Source organism: Pseudorca crassidens, chromosome 17, assembly GCF_039906515.1.
Source record: "Pseudorca crassidens isolate mPseCra1 chromosome 17, mPseCra1.hap1, whole genome shotgun sequence".
Classification (NCBI taxonomy): domain Eukaryota; kingdom Metazoa; phylum Chordata; class Mammalia; order Artiodactyla; family Delphinidae; genus Pseudorca; species Pseudorca crassidens.
In genome coordinates, this window is record NC_090312.1 from 16567900 (window position 1) to 16588023 (window position 20124).

Sequence of the window (20124 nt, forward strand, 5' to 3'; positions counted from 1 at the left end):
TTGTCTTCTCTGATTGCTGTGGCTAAAACTTCCAAAACTATGTTGAATAAGAGTGGTGAGAGTGGGCAACCTTGTCTTGTTCCTGATCTTAGTGGAAATGCTTTCAGTTTTTCACCATTGAGGACGATGTTGGCTGTGGGTTTGTCATATATGGCCTTTATTATGTTGAGGAAAGTTCCCTCTATGCCTACTTTTTGCAGGGTTTTTATCATAAATGGGTGATGAATTTTGTCGAAAGCTTTCTCTGCATCTATTGAGATGATCATATGGTTTTTCTCCTTCAGTTTGTTAATATGGTGTATCACGTTGATTGATTTGCGTATATTGAAGAATCCTTGCATTCCTGGAATAAACCCCACTTGATCATGGTGTATGATCCTTTTAATATGCTGTTGGATTCTGTTTGCTAGTATTTTGTTGGGGATTTTTGCATCTATGTTCATCAGTGATATTGGCCTATAGTTTTCTTTCTTTGTGACATCCTTGTCTGGTTTTGGTATCAGGGTGATGGTGGCCTCGTAGAATGAGTTTGGGAGTGTTCCTCCCTCTGCTATATTTTGGAAGAGTTTGAGAAGGATAGGTGTTAGCTCTTCTCTAAATGTTTGATAGAATTCGCCTGTGAAGCCATCTGGTCCTGGGCTTTTGTTTGTTGGAAGATTTTTAATCACAGTTTCAATTTCAGTGCTTGTGATTGGTCTGTTCATATTTTCTATTTCTTCCTGATTCAGTCTTGGCAGGTTGTGCATTTCTAAGAACTTGTCCATTTCTTCCAGGTTGTCCATTTTATTGGCATAGAGTTGCTTGTAGTAATCTCTCATGATCTTTTGTATTTCTGCAGTGTCAGTTGTTACTTCTCCTTTTTCATTTCTAATTCTATTGATCTGAGTCTTCTCCCTTTTTTTCTTGATGAGTCTGGCTAATGGTTTATCAATTTTGTTTATCTTCTCAAAGAACCAGCTTTTAGTTTTATTGATCTTTGCTGTTGTTTCCTTCATTTCTGTTTCATTTATTTCTGATCTGATTTTTATGATTTCTTTCCTTCTGCTAACTTTGGGGTTTTTTTGTTCTTCTTCCTCTAATTGCTTTAGGTGCAAGGTTAGGTTGTTTATTCGAGATGTTTCCTGTTTCTTAAAGTAGGCTTGTATTGCTATAAACTTGCCTCTTAGAACTGCTTTTGCTGTATCCCATAGGTTTTGGGTTGTCGTGTCTCCATTGTCATTTGTTTCTAGGTATTTTTTAATTTCCTCTTTGATTTCTTCACTGATCACTTTGTTATTAAGTAGTGTATTGTTTAGCCTCCATGTGTTTGTATTCTTTACAGATCTTTTCCTGTAATTGATATCTAGTCTCATAGCGTTGTGGTTGGAAAAGATACTTGATACAACTTCAATTTTCTTAAATTTACCAAGGCTTGATTTGTGACCCAAGATATGATCTATCCTGGAGAATGTTCCATGAGCACTAGAGAAAAATGTGTATTCTGTTTTTTTGGATGGAATGTCCTATAAATATCAATTAAGTCCATCTTGTTTAATGTATCATTTAAAGCTTGTGTTTCCTTATTTATTTTCATTTTGGATGATCTGTCCATTGGTGAAAGTGGGGTGTTAAATTCCCCTACTATGAATGTGTTACTGTCGATATCCCCTTTTATGGCTGTTAGTATTTGCCTTATGTATTGAGGTGCTCCTATGTTGGGTGCATAAATATTTACAATTGTTATATCTTCTTCTTGGATCGATCCCTTGATCATTATGTAGTGTCCTTCTTTGTCTTTTGTAATAGTCTTTGTTTTAAGGTCTATTTTGTCTGATATGAGAATTGCTAGTCCAGCTTTCTTTTGATTTCCATTTGCATGGAATATCTTTTTCCATCCCCTCACTTTCAGTCTGTATGTGTCCCTAGGTCTGAAGTGGGTCTCTTGTAGACAGCATATATACGGGTCTCGTTTTTGTGTCCATTCGGCTAGTCTATGTCTTTTGGTTGGAGCATTTAATCCATTTACATTTAAGGTAATTATTGATATGTATGATCCTGTCACCATTTTCTTAATTGTTTTGGGTTTGTTATTGTAGGTCTTTTCTTTCTCTTGTGTTTCCTGCCTAGAGAAGTTCCTTTAGTGTTTGTTGTAAAGCTGGTTTGGTGGTGCTGAACTCTCTCAGCTTTTGCTTGTCTGTAAAGGTTTTAATTTCTCCATCAAATCTGAATGAGATCCTTGCTGGGTAGAGTAATCTTGGTTGCAGGTTTTTCTCCTTCATCACTTTAAATATGTCCTGCCAGTTCCTTCTGGCTTGCAGAGTTTCTGCTGAAAGATCAGCTGTTAACCTTATGGGGATTCCCTTGTGTGTTATTTGTTGTTTTTCCCTTGCTGCTTTTAATATGTTTTCTTTGTATTTAATTTTTGACAGTTGGATTAATATGTGTCTTGGCATGTTTCTCCTTGGATTTATCCTGTATGCGACTCTCTGTGCTTCCTGGACTTGATTAACTATTTCCTTTCCCATATTAGGGAAGTTTTCAGCTATAATCTCTTCAAATATTTTCTCAGTCCCTTTCTTTTTCTTTTTTTCTTCTGGAACCCCTATAATTCGAATGTTGGTGCATTTAATATTGTCCCAGAGGTCTCTGAGACTGTCCTCAGTTCGTTTCATTCTTTTTTCTTTATTCTGCTCTGCAGTAGTTATTTCCACTATTTTATCTTCCAGGTCACTTATCCGTTCTTCTGCCTCAGTTATTCTGCTATTGATCCCATCTAGAGTCTTTTTCATTTCATTTATTATGTTGTTCATCGTTGTTTGTTTCATCTTTAGTTCTTCTCTTCTAGGTCCTTGTTAAATGTTTCTTGCATTTTGTCTATTCTATTTCCAAGATTTGGGATCATCTTTACTATCATTATTCTGAATTCTTTTTCAGGTAGACTGCCTATTTCCTCTTCATTTGTTAGGTCTGGTGGGTTTTTATCTTGCTCCTTCATCTGCTGTGTGTCTTTCTTCTCATTTTGCTTATCTTGACTGTTTGGGGTCTCCTCTTTGCAGGCTGCAGGTTCGTAATTCCTGCTGTTTTTCGTGTCTGTCCCCAGTGGCTAAGGTTGGTTCAGTGGGTTGTGTAGGCCTCCTGGTGGAGGGGACTAGTGCCTGTGTTCTGGCGGATGAGGCTGGATCTTGTCTTTCTGGTGGGCAGGTCCACGTCTGGTGGTGTGTTTTGGGGTGTCTGTGGACTTATTATGATTTTAGGCAGCCTCTCTGCTAATGGATGGGGTTGTGTTCCTGTCTTGCTAGTTGTTTGGCATAGGATGTTTAGCACTGTAGCTTGCTGGTCGCTGAGTGAAGCTGGGTGATAGTGTTGAGATGGAGATCTCTGGGAGATTTTCGCCGTTTGATATTATGTGGAGCTGGGAGGTCTCTTGTGGACCAATGTCCTGAAGTTGGCTCTCCCACCTCAGAGGCACAGCACTGACTCCTGGTTGCAGCACCAAGAGCCTTTCATCCACACGGCTCAGAATAAAAGGGAGAAAATGTAGAAAGAAAGAATTAGTAGAATAAGAAAGAAGGAAAGAAAGGAGGGAAGGAGGGAGGGAGGAAGGAAGGAGGGAAGGAAGGAAAAAAGAAAGAAAGAAGATAAAGTAAAATAAAATAATGTAAAGTAAAATATAATAAAGTTATTAAAATAAAAAAATAATTATTAAGAGAAAAAAACGGACGAATAGAGCCCTAGGACAAATGGTGGAAGTAAAGCTATACAGACAGAATCTCACATAGAAGCATACACATACACACTCACAAAAAAAGGAAAAGGGGAAAAAAAATCATAAATCTTGCTCTCAAAGTCCACCTCGTCAATTTGGGATGATCGTTGTCTATTCATGTATTCCACAGATGCAGGGTACATCAAGTTGATTGTGGAGCTTTAATCGGCTGCTTCTGAGGCTGCTGGGAGAGATTTCCCTTTCTCTTCTTTGTTCTCACATCTCCCAGGGGCTCAGCTTTGGATTTGGCCCCACCTCTGCGTGTAGGTCGCCGGAGGGCATCTGTTCTTCACTCAGACAGGATGGGGTCAAAGGAGCCGCTGATTCGGGGGCTCCGGCTCACCCAGGCCGGGGGTGGGGGGAGGGGCACGGAGTGCGGGGCGAGCCTGCGGCGGCAGAGGCCGGCGTGACGTTGCACCAGCCTGAGGCGCGCCGTGCGTTCTCCCGGGGGAGTTGTCCCTGGTTACCGGGAACCTGGCAGTGGCGGGCTGCACAGGCTCTCCGGAAGTGGCGTGTGGATAGAGACCTGTGATCGCACAAAGGCTTCTTGGTGACGGCAGCAGCGGCGTTAGCGTTTCAGGCCCTTTTAGCCGCGGCTCACGCCCGTCTCTGGAGCTCAGTTACGGAGCATCCTTAATCCCCTCTCCTAGCGAATCAGGATACAAAGCAGGAAAAAAAGTCTCTTGCCTCTTCGGCAGGTCCAGACTTTTCCCCGGACTCCCTCCCTGCAGGCTGTGTTCATGCCTCGAACCCCAGTCCGCCCCCGGCGCTCTGGCCGAAGCCGGAGCATCAGCTCCCAGCCCCGCCCGCCCCGGCGGGGGAGAACACAAGCCTCTCAGGCTGGTGAGTGCCGGTCGGCACCGATCCTCTGTGCGGGAATCTCTCCTCTTTGACCCCCGCACCCCTGTTACTGGGGGTTTCTTGCCTTTTGGGAGGTCTGAGGTCTTCTGCCAGCGTTCAGTAGGTGTTCTGTAGGAGTTGTTCCACGTGTAGATGTATTTCTGGTGTATCTGTGGGGAGAAAGGTGATCTCCGCATTTTACTCTTCCGCCATCTTCCCGGAAGCTCTGTACTTTATTTTATAAGTTAGTGTAAATAGGATCGCTTTTGATTTATGTTAAAGTTGTACCTCAATACATCTGAGCGTATATATGCAAAGCTGATAATCAGCTATTATGCATCAGTATAATCATAATGGTTGTTTATGGCCAGTGTGTGTTTTGGTTAGTTGTTGTTTATGCTACACATATATATTCAACAGCAACGTTGCAGGCATAAACGATTTAAAACATGAACAGTAAAATATTCTACAGTAGATATGTACTAGTATTTTCATGGAAAGTAGCATCATTGTAAATATTTAGGTGAAGAGCAAAATTGTCTTTATACATATTTATATGTCACATACATATAATTTTTTTTTTTAGAACCTCGTCATCAGAGAAAGCCCAACATATTTTATAGTGGCCCAGCTTCTCCCAAAAGACCAAGATATCGATTATCTTCTGCGGGACCAAGAAGTCCTTATTGTAAACGAATGAACAGGTTTGGTTCTGAAATAGTGACTGATTTATGACAACATAGTTGTCTGTATGTTAAGGTAGGATTGTAGAGTCTTAGGATTAGGTGTATCAGGATAGAATTCTAGAATTGTATATTTGGGAGAGTTAGCTCTATGCCTTTAGTGTTCTAATCCCCACTACCACTGACTAGTTTTTGGTTTTGCTTCCACTGATAGGAATTGTTAACAACTACCATGGTAAGGTAGTTTGTTCCATTGTTCCACACTAATAATAGAGAGCTACCTTTGCTTCAGTGTTTACTGTATTCCTGGCTTGGTGTTAAGCATTTTACATAGATTGTTTCATTTAATTTTCACATTAAGTTAGAGTATAGGTTTAGTCTTCTCTTCACATACTGTCCTAGATATATTTTCTTACCATGACAAATTCTAAGTTACATAGCTTCTAGACTTATGACTGTGACCATCCATTTTTGGATATATTTTTCAAATTTGCTCTTCTTACATACTGGGAAACATTAATTTTCTATGACTATTCAAATTATTTGTGGGTTTCTTTTCCTTTTCCATCCTAACACTTGTTGCCTATCTGTCATACTTAAGTCTAAAGAGGTAATTCTTGTTATTTCTTCATTCTCCTGAGTAATAACAGATTTTCTGATGCATTAGAAATTTTCTGGGTAATAGTAGCATTATAGTAGTTCATGAATGAGAAAGCTTATAGGGTGAAGCCTAAAAAGGCAGAAAAAAATGACACTCATGTGGGGAATGGTGCTTTTTTCCTAGTATTATTAATGTGCTCAGAAGTAAGACTGAGGTCTTATGAGACTTCAACTATTCGAACAGTTTTTAGAAGCCTCCTCATTAGAAGCAGACTATATCTGATCATGTTTTGGCCATGGAAGGCAACACCTCTATAGGTACTGACAAATTTCTCTCTTCTAGGACAAATATGAACCCAGGGTCTTTTAATTTGATGTTCAGAGTCTCAAAATCACAAGTGTACGGTCTAGATTTCTTGTTTCATCATCCCTTTTCACACAACCAGAGCCCAGAAGCATAGAGAATCAGAAAGACAACCTGTCAGGGCTGCCCAAGATAAACTGCACTTGAAAAGAGGCCAGTCACAACTACTGAAGCCCGCGTGCCTAGAGCCCAGGTTCCACAACAGGAGAAACCACCTCAGTGAGAAGCCTGCGCACTGCAACGAAGAGTAGGCCCCGCTCGCCGCAACTAGAGAAAGCCTGCGCGCAGCAACAAAGACCCAACGCAGCCAAAAATAATAAATAAATTTTAAAATAAATAAATAAATAATAAAATAAAATAGGTAACCAACAAGGACCTGTATAGCACAGGGAACTATACTCAATATCTTGTAATAACCTATAAGGAAAAAGAATCTGAAAAAGAATATATACATATTTTTATATATAGATGTATGTATAACTGAATCACTGTGCTGTACACCTGAAACTAACACAACATTGTAAATCAACTATACTTCAATAAAAAAAAAAAAGTTAAACACACACACAAAAAAAGAAAAGAGGCCAGGGACTTTTGTGATGGTCCAGTGGGTAAGACTCAGCGCTCCCAGTTCCGGGGGCCCGGGTTCGACAGCCGGTCAGGGAACTAGATCCCACATGCGTGCTGCAATTAAGAAGTCCACATGCCACAGTAAAGATCCTGTGTGCCACAACTAAGACCCAGTGCAGCCAAAATAAGTTAATAAATATTAAAAAAAAAAAAAAGGAGGCCATGCTGTCAGTACTTTTCATAGGCCCCATAGGATATTGTTAAAGACCAATATTTTGATAGTGTAATTTAATGATCTTCAGAAAAGGAGAGTAAGGTGTAGTGCTCCCTGGAGTCCCCATCAAGCATAGGGCCCAGGGCAGCTGTCTTGGTTGACTGACTCACAAAACAGGCCTATGTTTGATCCCACAGAAGTGAGAGGCTGGCAGTTACTTTGAAATTTAATTTCTTTTCCCATATTTAATGTGTTTATATTTCTGGAATTAACATGCTTGTTGATTGACTTACCTCTGTAATCACCACCTACGATATATCTTGCAGTAGGGAGGAATTTTTTTTGCCTGTTTGGTGCTTGAGTTCCCATATTTGGTTCACAGGGTATACTCTTTCTCTGTGGAGAGTGTCTCATGTCATTGCATAGCTCCTTGGGTACAGGATTTTTTCCCCCTCCTATTATTTAACAAATGTTTGAGTACTACTATGTGCCAAGCACTATGGATATAAAAATGACTTAAGTCAGAATTCCTGCCCTTGGATCTCGGACTAGTGGAGGATTCTGACTCATTTAAACTATGAACCAAGAGGTTTAATCTGTACCCTGAGTCACATTATTTGGCTTAATTACCTTGGTGTTGGTTTTGATAATTCCCTTTAGACTTTTTCTTTTTGATAACAACTTTATTGTGATATAATTCACATGCCATATAGTTCGCCCATTTAAAGTATACAATTCAATAGTTTTTATTCACTGAGTTGTGCAACTATCACCACAATTTTGTTTTATTTTTTAATATTAATTTTATTTATTTATTTATTTTGGCTGCACCAGGTCTTAGTTGTGGCATGCGGGATCTTTGTTGCAGCATGTGGAATCTTTTAGTTGCAGCATGTGGACTTCTTAGTTGTGGCATGCAAACTCTTAGTTGCGGCATGCATGCGGGATCTAGTTCCCCTACCGGGGATCAAACCTGGGCCCCTTGCATTGGGAGAGTGGAATCTTACCCACTGGACCACCAGGGAAATCCCAACCACCACAATTTTAGAACATTTTTCTTGCCTCAAAAAGTAACCCTGGGGACTTACCTGGTGGTCCAGTGGTTAAGACTCAGCTCTCCCAATGTAGGGGGCACAGGTTCCATCCCTGACCAGGGAACTGAGATCCCGTACATGCACGGTGTGACCAAAAAAAGAAAAAAGAAATGTAACCCTGTACTCTTTAGTTATCACTCGCCAATGCTTCCAGCCCTAACCTACCACTGTTCTATTTTCTGTCCATATAGATTCTGGGTATTTCATATAAGTGGAATTCTTTGTGACTGGCTTCTTTTGCTTGGTATAATATTTTCCAGGTTCATCCGCATTGTAGGATGTATTAGTACTTCATTCCTTTTTATTGCCAAATAAGATTCCATTGTATAAATATACTATACTTTGTTTATCCCTTTATTAGTTGATGGACATTTGGGTTGATTCTACTTTTTGGCTATTATGAGTAATGCTATTATGAACATTCATGTACAACTTTTTGTGTGAACAAATGTTTTCATTTCTCTTGGGTATATACCTAAAAGTGGAATTGCTAGATCAAATGCTAGCTATATTTAATGTTTTGAGGAATTGCCAGATTGTTTTTCCAAAATGGCTGCTGCACTTTACATTTCCACAAGCAATGTACTAGAGTTCCAGTTTTTCTGCACCTTTACTAACACTTGTTATTACCTGATCTTTTGAATGTAGCCCTTTAAACCTTTTTTTTTTTTTTTCAATTTCTTCACCATGGTGGAGTTAACATCTCATTCCTTCTAACAACTTTAATGGTAGTCATTTGGCTTATTAGTCTTTTTACTTTTTCTTGAAGAGACCAGCTTCTGTTTATCATTTATATCCTACTTAGGCAGGGAAAGAAAGCACACATCCAAAGAGTTGTTTGAACATTGCTCTTAGTGAAACTTGCAGCCACAATGTAGGATTTTTGAAGGGTCTTTGGCGTACTTACATAGCAGAACTTCAGAAATGCTGCCTTTAAGTAGGATTTTCTTTCTTCCTTGTGATTGCTAACCTCTAGTCATCTAAAGTTTACTCTTTAGCTTCAGTTTGGAGTTTCTGGAACAAGCCTAGCCCCTTTAAACAAGAAGGTAACATAAATAGCACAATTGCTTCACCGGTATTACAAAGTACACGTTACTGGTTGTCAAGGAACTAGAACTGGCAACTCTAGACGCTCTGGTTAGGTTCAAAGTGCTGGTTCAGTGCTGTCTGTGCCAAATTTTTCAAAAGTTATTAGTAAAATGGAAAAACGAAAAAGTGAATGTGGGTATATGTATTTAGAATTTTTTTAAAAAACTGAAATAATGGCCTTTCTACAGTGTAATTTTGAAGAACTAGGACTGCCTAGGTTGTGAGTTCAGCTCTACCACTTATTAATGACCTTTTCCAAGTTATTTATCCTCTCCATGCTTTAGTTTTTTGATCTGTAGAATGGAGACAGTAGCACCTATCTCATAGAATTGTGCAAATTAGGTGAGTTAATACCTATAAAATGTTTAAAATAGTATCTGGCATATGTTAAGTTCTATATGCGTTTGTAACTATAATGTTCAAAAATAATCCCTACTTTGCACATCAGACGTTGGAAACTTTCTCAGTCCACAAGGTTTTGTTGTTTGCTTATAACTTTATTGGTTTATGAAATAAACAACTGGAGATCATCAATGTGGTAGTGTACAGAAGGTGGATTTTTTTTTAAATAGACAAAGGTTTTGAATTATACCATCATTGACTAATTCTGATATTTTAAGCAAGTTCTTTAAACTATGAGCCACGTTGGCCCCAACTGTATAATGAGCCTACTAATATGTACTTGTCCAATTTTAATTAAGTTTGATAATACGTCAACCACCTGGTACAAGAAACACTTAGTAAATGTTAGTCCTTTTTATTAATTGTTAGTCTTAATTATGTGAATACCCACTGAATTCACACACAATTATGTATATTACATAATTATAAGTAAGATTCTATTATAATATTAATGGTAGTATTAAATAAGTTAGTCTTGCATATAAAACTGGAGACTTGTACTCGGTGGTTTTACAGGCAGATCACAAATATGGTCTTTGGACGTGTTTGAATGGGTAGATGGTGAAGGATTATTTTCTTACTTATATCTGTTTCCACAGCCCCTTATCAAAACCCTGGGGCTGCTTTATATTTCAGAATTCAGATTTGGGGGAGGGATTTACAAAGAAAACATACAACATATATAATGTGCAATATTAACATTTGTAGGTGTGTCTGGGCCAGCACTGTATAGTCAGATATATTAATTTTATAGTAAAATGTATGAATAACCATAGTAAGCAGGACAAATAGAGATTTTGAATTGCCTTTATGACATTTCAGGTCATGTTTTGCTGCTAAGTGAATAATGGAAAAAGTTGTTTTCAGAGGTTTTTTTTAGGTATAAGATTCTGGACCTCAATTTTTCAGATAATAGATTGTGAACCTTTTATATTTTTGGACATACCTACTTAACCATGATTGTACTCTGACTCAGGAAATGCTCTAGACCCTGAGCCAATAGAATGATTAAATCTGGTTTTCCCAGCCAGATTCTGTTTTTATTCTGTGAGTCTTTGCAACTGTCCAAAGGCAGAAGTGATTTTAAAACTTTTTGAGTATTTGCAGCACTCAGCATTGTATTTTTGTTTTGAATTTTATTTATTTTTTTATACAGCAGGTTCTTATTAGTTTCTATTTTATACATACGAGTGTATATATGTCAATCCCAATCTCCCAATTCATCCCACCACCACCACCCCACCCACCATTGTCCCCCCTTGGTGTCCATAAGTTTGTTCCCTACACCTGTGTCTCTATTTCTGACTTGCAAACAGGTTCATCTGTACCATTTTTCTAGATTCCACATATATCAGCATCGTATTGGATACTACCAACCAGCCTACGATTTTGATTATTTTTATCTTTTTTTTTTTTTTTTCGGTACGCGGGCCTCTCACTATTGCGGCCTCTCCCGTTGTGGAGCACAGGCTCCGGATGCGCAGGCGGACTCTCAACCACTGCGCCACCAGGGAAGCCCTATTTTTGTCTTTTTTTTTTTAATTAATTTATTTATTTTTGGCTGTGTAGGGTATTCGTTGCTGCACACGGGCTTGCTCTAGTTGTGGTGAGTGGGGGCTACTCCTCGTTGCGGTGCGTGGGCTTCTCATTGCGGTGGCTTCTCTTGTTGCGGATCACAGGCTCTAGGCGCGTGGGCTTCAGGGGTTGTGGCTCGCGGACTCTAGAGCGCAGGCTCAGTAGTTGTGGCGCACGGGCTTAGTTGCTCCGCGGCATGTGGCATCTTTCCGGAACAGGGCTCAAACCCATGTCCTCTGCATTGGCAGGCGGATTCTTAACCACTGCACCACCAGGGAAGTCCAATACCTTAATTTTTTAAATATTGATTTTGTATGATTAAATGATAATATTTTGGATATATTGGGATATATAAAATACATTATTAAAATTAATTTTACTCTGTTTAGTGTGGTTAATAGAAAATTTTAAATTACATTTTTGGCTTGCATTTCATATCTATTGGACAGCAATGAGATCATTCAAAAGTTATGTACTTTGCCTTCATTTCATAAAAATGTGCATCTAACCTTATGGCTTTTTTTTTTTTTTTTTTGGCTGCCCTGGGTCTTAGCTGTGGCAGGTGGGCTGCTTAGTTGCAGCTCCCCGGCTCCTTAGTTGCAGCACGTTGGCCCCGTAGTTGCGGCTCCAGGGCTCCTTAGTTGTGGCTCACAGGCTCCTTAGTTGTGACATGCGAACTCTTAGTTGCGGCATGCATGTGGGTGTGGGATCGGACCCAGGCCCCCTGCATTGGGAGCACGGAGTCCCATCCACTGCACCACCAGGGCAGTCCCAATCCTATGGTTTTTATTATTATGCAGTTCTATTAAGAATTGTTTAAGAAATATCTTTTTAAAAGCCACAGCTGAAAACTTTTCCATCTTAGACTTTACAGTATAAATTCCTCGTGGAGTTTGAGACTAGCAAGAATTGTCACTTGGGGTGAGCATGGTGTGCTTTTACTTGTGTTCAGTTGGAGCAGGCATTTTTTGCTTAGGCATTCTGCTACAAGCATCTTAACTTTTAACATAAGTGTGTTCATTCTTCCAGCTATAAAACAAGCAGGTTTTTCTAGGTATATTTTTTGTAACCTACCATAACTGTTTTTGAAAGTAATTAGGAAAGTAGTGATTCATTCTTGCTTGAAAGGGTTGATATGGATCCAGGTGCTGGTAGACTGAGTATTTTGCTGAGAGGTATAGTAGCAGAGTTGTTGCAGATCTGGAGACATGCTGCTTGTATGTGATTCCTAGATTTGCCATTTCCTAGTTGCGTGATCTTGGGCATTACAGTTAACCTTTTTGTGCCTCGGTTTTCTTTTAAAATTGGGGAAATAATAATACCTACTTCATAAGAATATTGTGAGGATTTAATGAATTTATACATGTAAATCACCTAAACTAAAACAGTGTTTGACAAATGGTAAACTCTCTGTAGGTCAGACAAGATTATTATAATGTATATTGATACTTTCTGAATTCTCAACCATGAATTACTTTATGTTGCTGTGGTATCTTGAAAACTGGTATTTTCATTTGATTGTATATCTTTAATAATAAAGGTTCAGATATAAATATTTCTAACACTTAAGTTCTCAACCTCTAAAGAAAATGAGAAACTTGAAACACATAATCTCATGATTTCCCCATTTGAAATTTTTTTAATTCTTAAGAAAAATGTATATATTCTAACATGGAATTTGGGGAAGGAAAGGGGGTTGATGAATGGGTTTTGTTTTTAATCTTTTTAAAATAGGTGCCTCCCACTAAATTTTCGGAAAGATGAATTAAAAGGAATTTATAAAGATGGAATGAAAATTGGAGGAAGCCTTGCTGATGTTGATCTAATGCAAGTAGATTCTTCAGTAAGTACAGTCTGAAATGTTATTTTTTGCTTCAGTTCAAAGTTAAAAAAGAAATCAATTGTTTTATCAGAAATTTTAATCTTTATAGATTCTTTTCTTTCTTCTTTTAATCTTTAGGCCACAACTAAGATCCTGTTACTCAGTTGACTGTGTGTGGCTTGGGTAGTTTGGGAATGGAGTAAGATTTTAATTTTGATTCCAAATTTAAGAATGTCAATGTTTCCCTTCCATTACCAGGTGCGATTTGATAGTGTTGGTGGCTTGTCTAATCATATTGCAGCTCTAAAAGAGATGGTGGTGTTTCCACTACTTTATCCAGAAGTCTTTGAAAAATTCAAAATTCAACCTCCAAGGTAATTTAATTATACATTTTATTTTAGCCAAAATATGAGCTATGCTATGTCCAGAAAGATAATGCTTCTCTGTTGAAAATTTTCAGGTCTACAGTAATTTGTTATATTTGCCCTGCAACATCCTGGGTGTTTCGAATATTTTACTTTCTTAATGTTTAACATGAAAAATGGTTTCAAAATTGATTCTCCATTAAAAAAAAAAATCGTTTTCCATGGCTTTTCATAATTTAGTAGAATTCCTCTCATACATACTCTTTACTTTTTTTCTTTCAGTTTTGTAATTTAGTTTTGAATTTATGTCAAAGTAATACATGTATGTAATTTTTAATATATTCTTTATTTTATAATGAAGTATAGTTGATTATATGTACATAATTTTAAAAGTTAAATAGTACTATAAGTTTTACAAAGAAAAAATGGTAGTAGTCCCTTCTGTTTTTTCTATTTTAGACATAATATATAGACTTCCTGTGAACAATGACTATTTGACTCTTACTTTCCCCACCCTCCACATATACACATTTTCCCCCTTCCATATTTCCAGTAGTTTATTTATATATAGATAAACTTGATTTTCACTGTTTGCTTTATGACTATGTAAATATTTCTTGCAGTTTAGCCATGTATTATATAACTTCATTTCCTCTTTTATATCTCTCCTCTCCCCACCATAAAACTCCTAGAGGAAAACATAGGCAGAACACTCTTTAACATAAATCATAGCAAAATTTTTTTGGATCTGTTTCTTAAAACAAAGGAAATAAAAGCAAAATAAACAAATGAGACATAGTTATATTAAAAGCTTTTGCACAGCAAAGGAAACCATTGACAAAACACAAAGACAACATATGGGAGAAGATATTTGCAAATGATATGACTGACTGATAAGGGGTAAATATCCAACATATATAAACAGCTCATATAACTCAACATTAAAAAACAAAAAACATGATTAAAAAATGGGCAAAAGAACTGAATAGATATTTTTCCAAAGGGGACATGCAGATGGCCAACAGGCAGTTGAAAAGATGCTCAGCATCATTAATCATCAGGGAAATGCAAATCAAAACCACAATGAGATATCACCTCACACCTGTCAGAATGGCTGTTATCAAAAAGAACACAAATACGGCTTCCCTGGTGGCACAGTGGTTAAGAATCCACCTGCCAATGCAAGAGACATGGGTTCGAGCCCTGGTCCGGGAAGATTCCACATGCCATGGAGCAACTAAGCCCGTGCACCACAACTACTGACCCTGCGCTCTAGAGCCCACAAGCCACAGCTACCAAAGCCCATGCGCCTAGAGCCTGTGCGCCGCAACAAGAGAAGCCACCGCAATGAGAAGCCCACTCAGCACAACGAAGAGTAGCCCCCGCTTGCCGCAACTAGAGAAAGGCTGCATGCAGCAACAAAGACCCAACACAGCCATAAATAAATAAATAAATAAATTTATTTTAAAAAGAACACAAATAACAAATGTGGGGAAAATGTGTAGAAAAGGGAACCCTCATACATTGTTGGTGGGAGTGTAAATTGGTGCACTACTGTGGAAAACAGTATGGAGGTTTCTCAAAAAACTAAAGATAGAACTACCACCGTATGCCCCAGTAATTCCACTCCTGGGTATATATCCGAAAAAAACAAAAACACTAATTCAAAAAGACACATGCAACCCAATGTTCATAGCAGCATTATTTACAGTTGCCAAGTTATGGAAGCAACCTAAGTGTCCATCAGCAGATGAATGGATAAAGAAGATGTGGTATGTATATACTCAGTGGAATACTACTCAGCCATAGAAAAAGAATGAAATTTTGCCATTTGCAGCAACACTGATGGACTTGGAGGGCATTATGCTGAGTGAAATAAGTCAGACAGAGGAAGGCAGATACTGTATGATATCACTCATATGTGGAATACGAAAGTACAATACACTAGTGAATATAAGAAAAAAGAAGCAGACTCACAGATATGGAGGACAAACTAATGCTTACCAGTGGGGAGAGGGAACTGGGGAGGGGCAATATAGGGGTAGGGGATTAAGAGGTACAAACTATTAGGTATAAAATAAGCTACAAGGATATGTTGTACAATATAGGGAATAGAGCACATATTTTCTAATTACTATAAATGGAATATAACCTTTAAAAATTGTGAATTACTATATTGTATGCCTGTAACTTAGTTAATATTTTATATCCACTATACTTGAATTTTAAAAATTAAAGTAAAAAAATTCAACAACAGATTCCTTCAATTTTTTCTCTTCATTTCCCCTTCCTTACATTTCCCCTTTCTTACATTTCTGCTCATAAAAAATCAATATATGACTATGTTAAACTATTTTCATATGGTATGTTCTCTTTCCATTTTAATGGCTGAATAATATTCCATTTTGTGGATGTATCACATTTTATTTAATTGATTCTGCTATTTCTGGCTATTTTGTTTTCTCCTGTTTTCATTATCACAGATGTCAATATCATGAACATCTCATTGCTTCCTCTTTATGGGAATCATTAAGTTTTTTCTTTAAGATACCACCTTACAAATAAGATTACTGTGAGATATATTTAAAAAAAAATATATATATATATATATATATTTTTTTTTTTTACGGTATGCGGGCCTCTCACCACTGTGGCCTCTCCCGCTGCAGAGCAGAGGCTCCGGACGTGCAGGCTCAGTGGCCATGGCTTACGGGCCCAGCTGCCTTGCAGCATGTGGGATCCTCCCGGACCGGGGCACGAACCCACGTCCCCTGCATCGGCAGGCGGACTCTCAACCACTGCGCCACCAGGGAAGCCCAAAAATAGATATATTTTTAAAAATCTGTTTCTGTCTTGACTTTTGTACATTGAAATCACTGGTTTATTTCACTTGTCTGATTGTTTTCTTAACAATTGCTTTGTTTTTTTACCATTTGCATTTGATTATGTTCGTTTCTTATTATTTTTTATTTCTTTTGGCTGCAATGCGCGGCTTGTGGGATACTAGTTCCCTGACCAGGGATTGAACCCGCGCCCTGGCAGTGCAAGCACCAAGTCCTAAACACTGGACTGCCAGGGAATTCCCTTATTTTTCTTTTATTTTTTTCTTGACTTTGAATAGATTTTATCCATCACTTGTGATTTTTTTTTTTTTTTTGCCATTCTTATTTTGTCATTTCTGTTTTTCTGGGATCTTCCTTAACTTTTCTTTTCAAGAGCAGTTATTTGATGATCATTTCTAGTAAGATTATGAATATAACCCATTTTCTCAGAATTCTGTCCTGAGAACAATGAATAACTTTGGAAATATGTGAAATGTGAAAAATGTGAAAAAGCTGTACATTACCCTATGACAGTGCAGTGATGTCACCAAAAATTATCTTGAATTCTTTGTGTTGTCCTAGTCCCTGTCACCCAGCCACTACTTCAAGTTCTCTCTTCTTTTATCTTATTTTCTCTTGTGTCCATTCCCACTGTTTTCTTGCAGAACTTTTGCTGTTATGTTACTGGTGCTCAGACCAAAGATTATACGTGAAATCTGCTGTTCTTTCCCCTGATATGTTATAAAATTAAACAGTCAGGTCTTTTCAATCATAAGTTTTATGCAAGATAAGATAATATGATGAGCATGATGAATGAATGAAAGAAAATATGTTTCACATAAAGGGTTTTATTTAGTTTCAATATTAATTTTATAGTATGAATATTAATTCCTAGGTTTTAAGTTGTGCTTTGTGGATTGAAATGATATTTCACTTGTCTTAATTACATTCTTATTCATTAAATGTATCCATGAAATTGGTTTCTAAGTTTTTGTTTGGTCTGTTTTTCAGTATAGTACTAAAATAATACTTATTCTTTTACAGGGGTTGCTTGTTTTATGGTCCACCTGGAACTGGAAAAACTCTGGTTGCTAGAGCACTTGCCAATGAATGCAGTCAAGGGGATAAAAGAGTAGCATTTTTCATGAGGAAAGGTGCTGATGGTCTGAGTAAGTGGGTAGGAGAATCTGAAAGACAGCTGCGATTGCTATTTGATCAGGTATGATATTAAAATTTACCTGTATAGATCTGTAATCAGTGTAGATTAAGTATAAGGATTGGATAAACCTTGCATTTGATCACTTTTCATAGAAATAAACTCATAATAATTATACCAAATATATACTCTTCCTAGATTATTTTCCTTTGTCGTGTCATGATTACACCAACGTATGATGAACAGTTTTATAGTAAAAAGAGGAAGGAATAATTGGGTCTAAGTTCTCTGTAGTCTTAGATCTCATATCTAAAGACTAGAGACAGAGTGGTAGTCTCACTCTTAAAAGAGACGACAGTAGTGAGTTATGTTTCAGTATACGAGCTGAAGATTAGCTCTGCCCTAGAGTGGCTTTCAGTTTCATATCCCAATTGTATTGACAGTAAGTTGTGAGATAATAGCATTCTTAGCTACTGAGGCATATTGTTGCAAATGCTTTTATATCTCTTTGTAGAATTCACTGAGGTTTTTTTGTTTTAACTTTACTGAAATAGATTTTAAACTATGGCATCTTATTAAATAAATGTTTTTTTCCTCCTGACATGGAGGAAAGCTATGTCACTGTCTTCTATTCTTTGTCTTGTTTCGACAGTTGGTCTTCAGTAGATATTTTTTGTGTCCCAATAATTGTAGCTGTATGAAATCTGAGGGATATAACCAGTGGAGTATATTGAATGTTTCCAGCTGAAAATGCAAATAAACTTAAGTTGTGTGCTCTTATAATTTATTATGTCTGAATCCTTAAAACATAGTTCTTGAGTTTATATTTTTAAAAACTTCTTATAAGCAAATAGGAATGAAAATGGATTAAAATGCTTTATACTAAGTCTATGTATTTGAAGTTTTTCATGATAACATGCAATCACTGGACTTGCTTCCTAGGCCTATCAGATGCGCCCATCAATTATTTTCTTTGATGAAATCGATGGTCTGGCTCCAGTACGATCAAGCAGGCAAGATCAAATTCACAGGTAAAACTTGCTTGATGGTACTTCTGCCTTTCTTCCTATATTCTGAGCAGTATTGATGTTGCATGAGGGATAGAATGTTAGATGGTGAAAGAAAGTTTATAAACCAGTGTTGTTTGGTAGTAGAAACCAATGTGTAGTACAGAAGAAAAAGAAAAAGTGAACCTGTTCTAAAGGGTAGGGTGTTCTCAAGCACAGTATTGGTTATAGATTTAACTTGTGATACAGACTTAAATGCCCATTGGCCAGTGAGGTAAGGCAAATAAAATGAGTGAGGCAGGCCAGTGATAAGGGTGGGTCTGGGAAATGTGGCTGAGTGTCCAATCATGAAGAGTGTGGCCAATTGTTTTTAGCTCCAGCCTATTACTGAAGTGCAAAAGCTGACTCAGACTTGAAAAATAAATTTTATTTCCTCAATTTTATATTCAGATTTTTGCGTTAAATATCTTTTAGGTGTTGCCAACTAATTCAGATGCTTTTTTTTTTTTTACCCTAGTACTAGCCCAACTTCCTGATTTTCAGAATGGGAAAGTTGCATCTCCCCTGTGATAATTGCTTACCCAAGGGAGCAGTTTTCACTAGTACCACTGACTCAACCTGAATCTAAATTCATTTTAGTCCTAGTTCATCTTCAGTTTTTCACAGCTTCTTTTTAAATGTAATTATTTAATTAATTTGGGTACCCAAAAGCAAATGTTTGCATGCTTTCATTATGCCAGTATTGTTTTTCATTGTAGATAATATAAAAGAGAAACGAGACATAAAATTATGAGTGATAGGTAGGTTTTGGCTTTTCTAACACCTAACAACATTTACTATATTCTGGTCCCCTTCTTTGACTTGATACTATAAAATTTTATTTGTTCTGAGTAAATTAAAATGTTTACTCCTATATGGTAAAAATAGTTGTGTGTGCACATACCCTACCAATAATCATACACGCTTTTTATATATATGACACATTTCATTATCAGCCATACTGTATTCATTGTGTTGATAGGGAAAAATATATTTAACAATACGACCATCACTTTGCAATCAAGTAATTGAGTACTTACTGTATTTTGGAACAGTTCTAAAAGGGATTAGAGAAATTTTAACGAGAAATATAGAATAATTTTAGCAAGCACTTATCATTTCAAATATATATTTTTAAGAGAACTTTAGTTTTTTGTTTTTTCCAAAGACTTAAAAAATCTGAGAGAAAAACATTTTTGTTAAATTAAGCTTATTTATTTATTTACTTTAAGGGAGTAAATCTTTTTCTTTTTTTTTACAAATTTATTTATTTATTTATATTTTTTATTTTTGGCTGTGTGGGTATTCGTTGCTGCGCGCGGGCTTTCTCTAGTTGCGGCGCTCAGGGGCTGCTTTTCATTGTGTTGCGTGGGCTTCTCATTGCGGCGGCTTCTCTTGTTGAGGAGCACAGGCTCTAGGTGCGCGGGCTTCAGTAGTTGTGTCTCACAGGCTTAGTTGCTCCGCGGCATGTGGGATCTTCCTGGACCAGGGCTCGAACCTATGTCCCCTGCACTGGCAGGTGGACCACTGCACCACTAGGGAAGTCCAAATTCAGCTTTTTTAGAAGTTAGCACATTGAACATGATTAAACTATCCTCTTTATCTTATTGTTGGTAATAATTGTAGGATAATGCAAATAAGTAAGTATGTGAATGCATTAGAAAATAAGATTTTTAGCCTAAGAAAAGAGGATACAAATATAAAGTAAATTAAATTAAAACCCTCAAATCGGGCTTC

At 37.3% G+C, this 20124-nt stretch overlaps 1 protein-coding gene across 2 annotated transcripts in view; it reads left to right on the top strand.

Annotated features, from left to right (window-relative positions):
- ATAD2 (ATPase family AAA domain containing 2) overlaps positions 1-20124 on the top strand; it is a 70260-nt gene that overhangs the window by 26593 nt on the left and 23543 nt on the right. For both annotated transcript variants that reach the window (XM_067711352.1, XM_067711353.1), the window contains exons 8-12: positions 5172-5289; positions 12911-13019; positions 13257-13372; positions 17230-17404; positions 18284-18372. In XM_067711352.1, coding sequence (XP_067567453.1) covers positions 5172-5289; positions 12911-13019; positions 13257-13372; positions 17230-17404; positions 18284-18372 — 607 coding nt within the window. The remainder of the gene's footprint in view (positions 1-5171; positions 5290-12910; positions 13020-13256; positions 13373-17229; positions 17405-18283; positions 18373-20124) is intronic.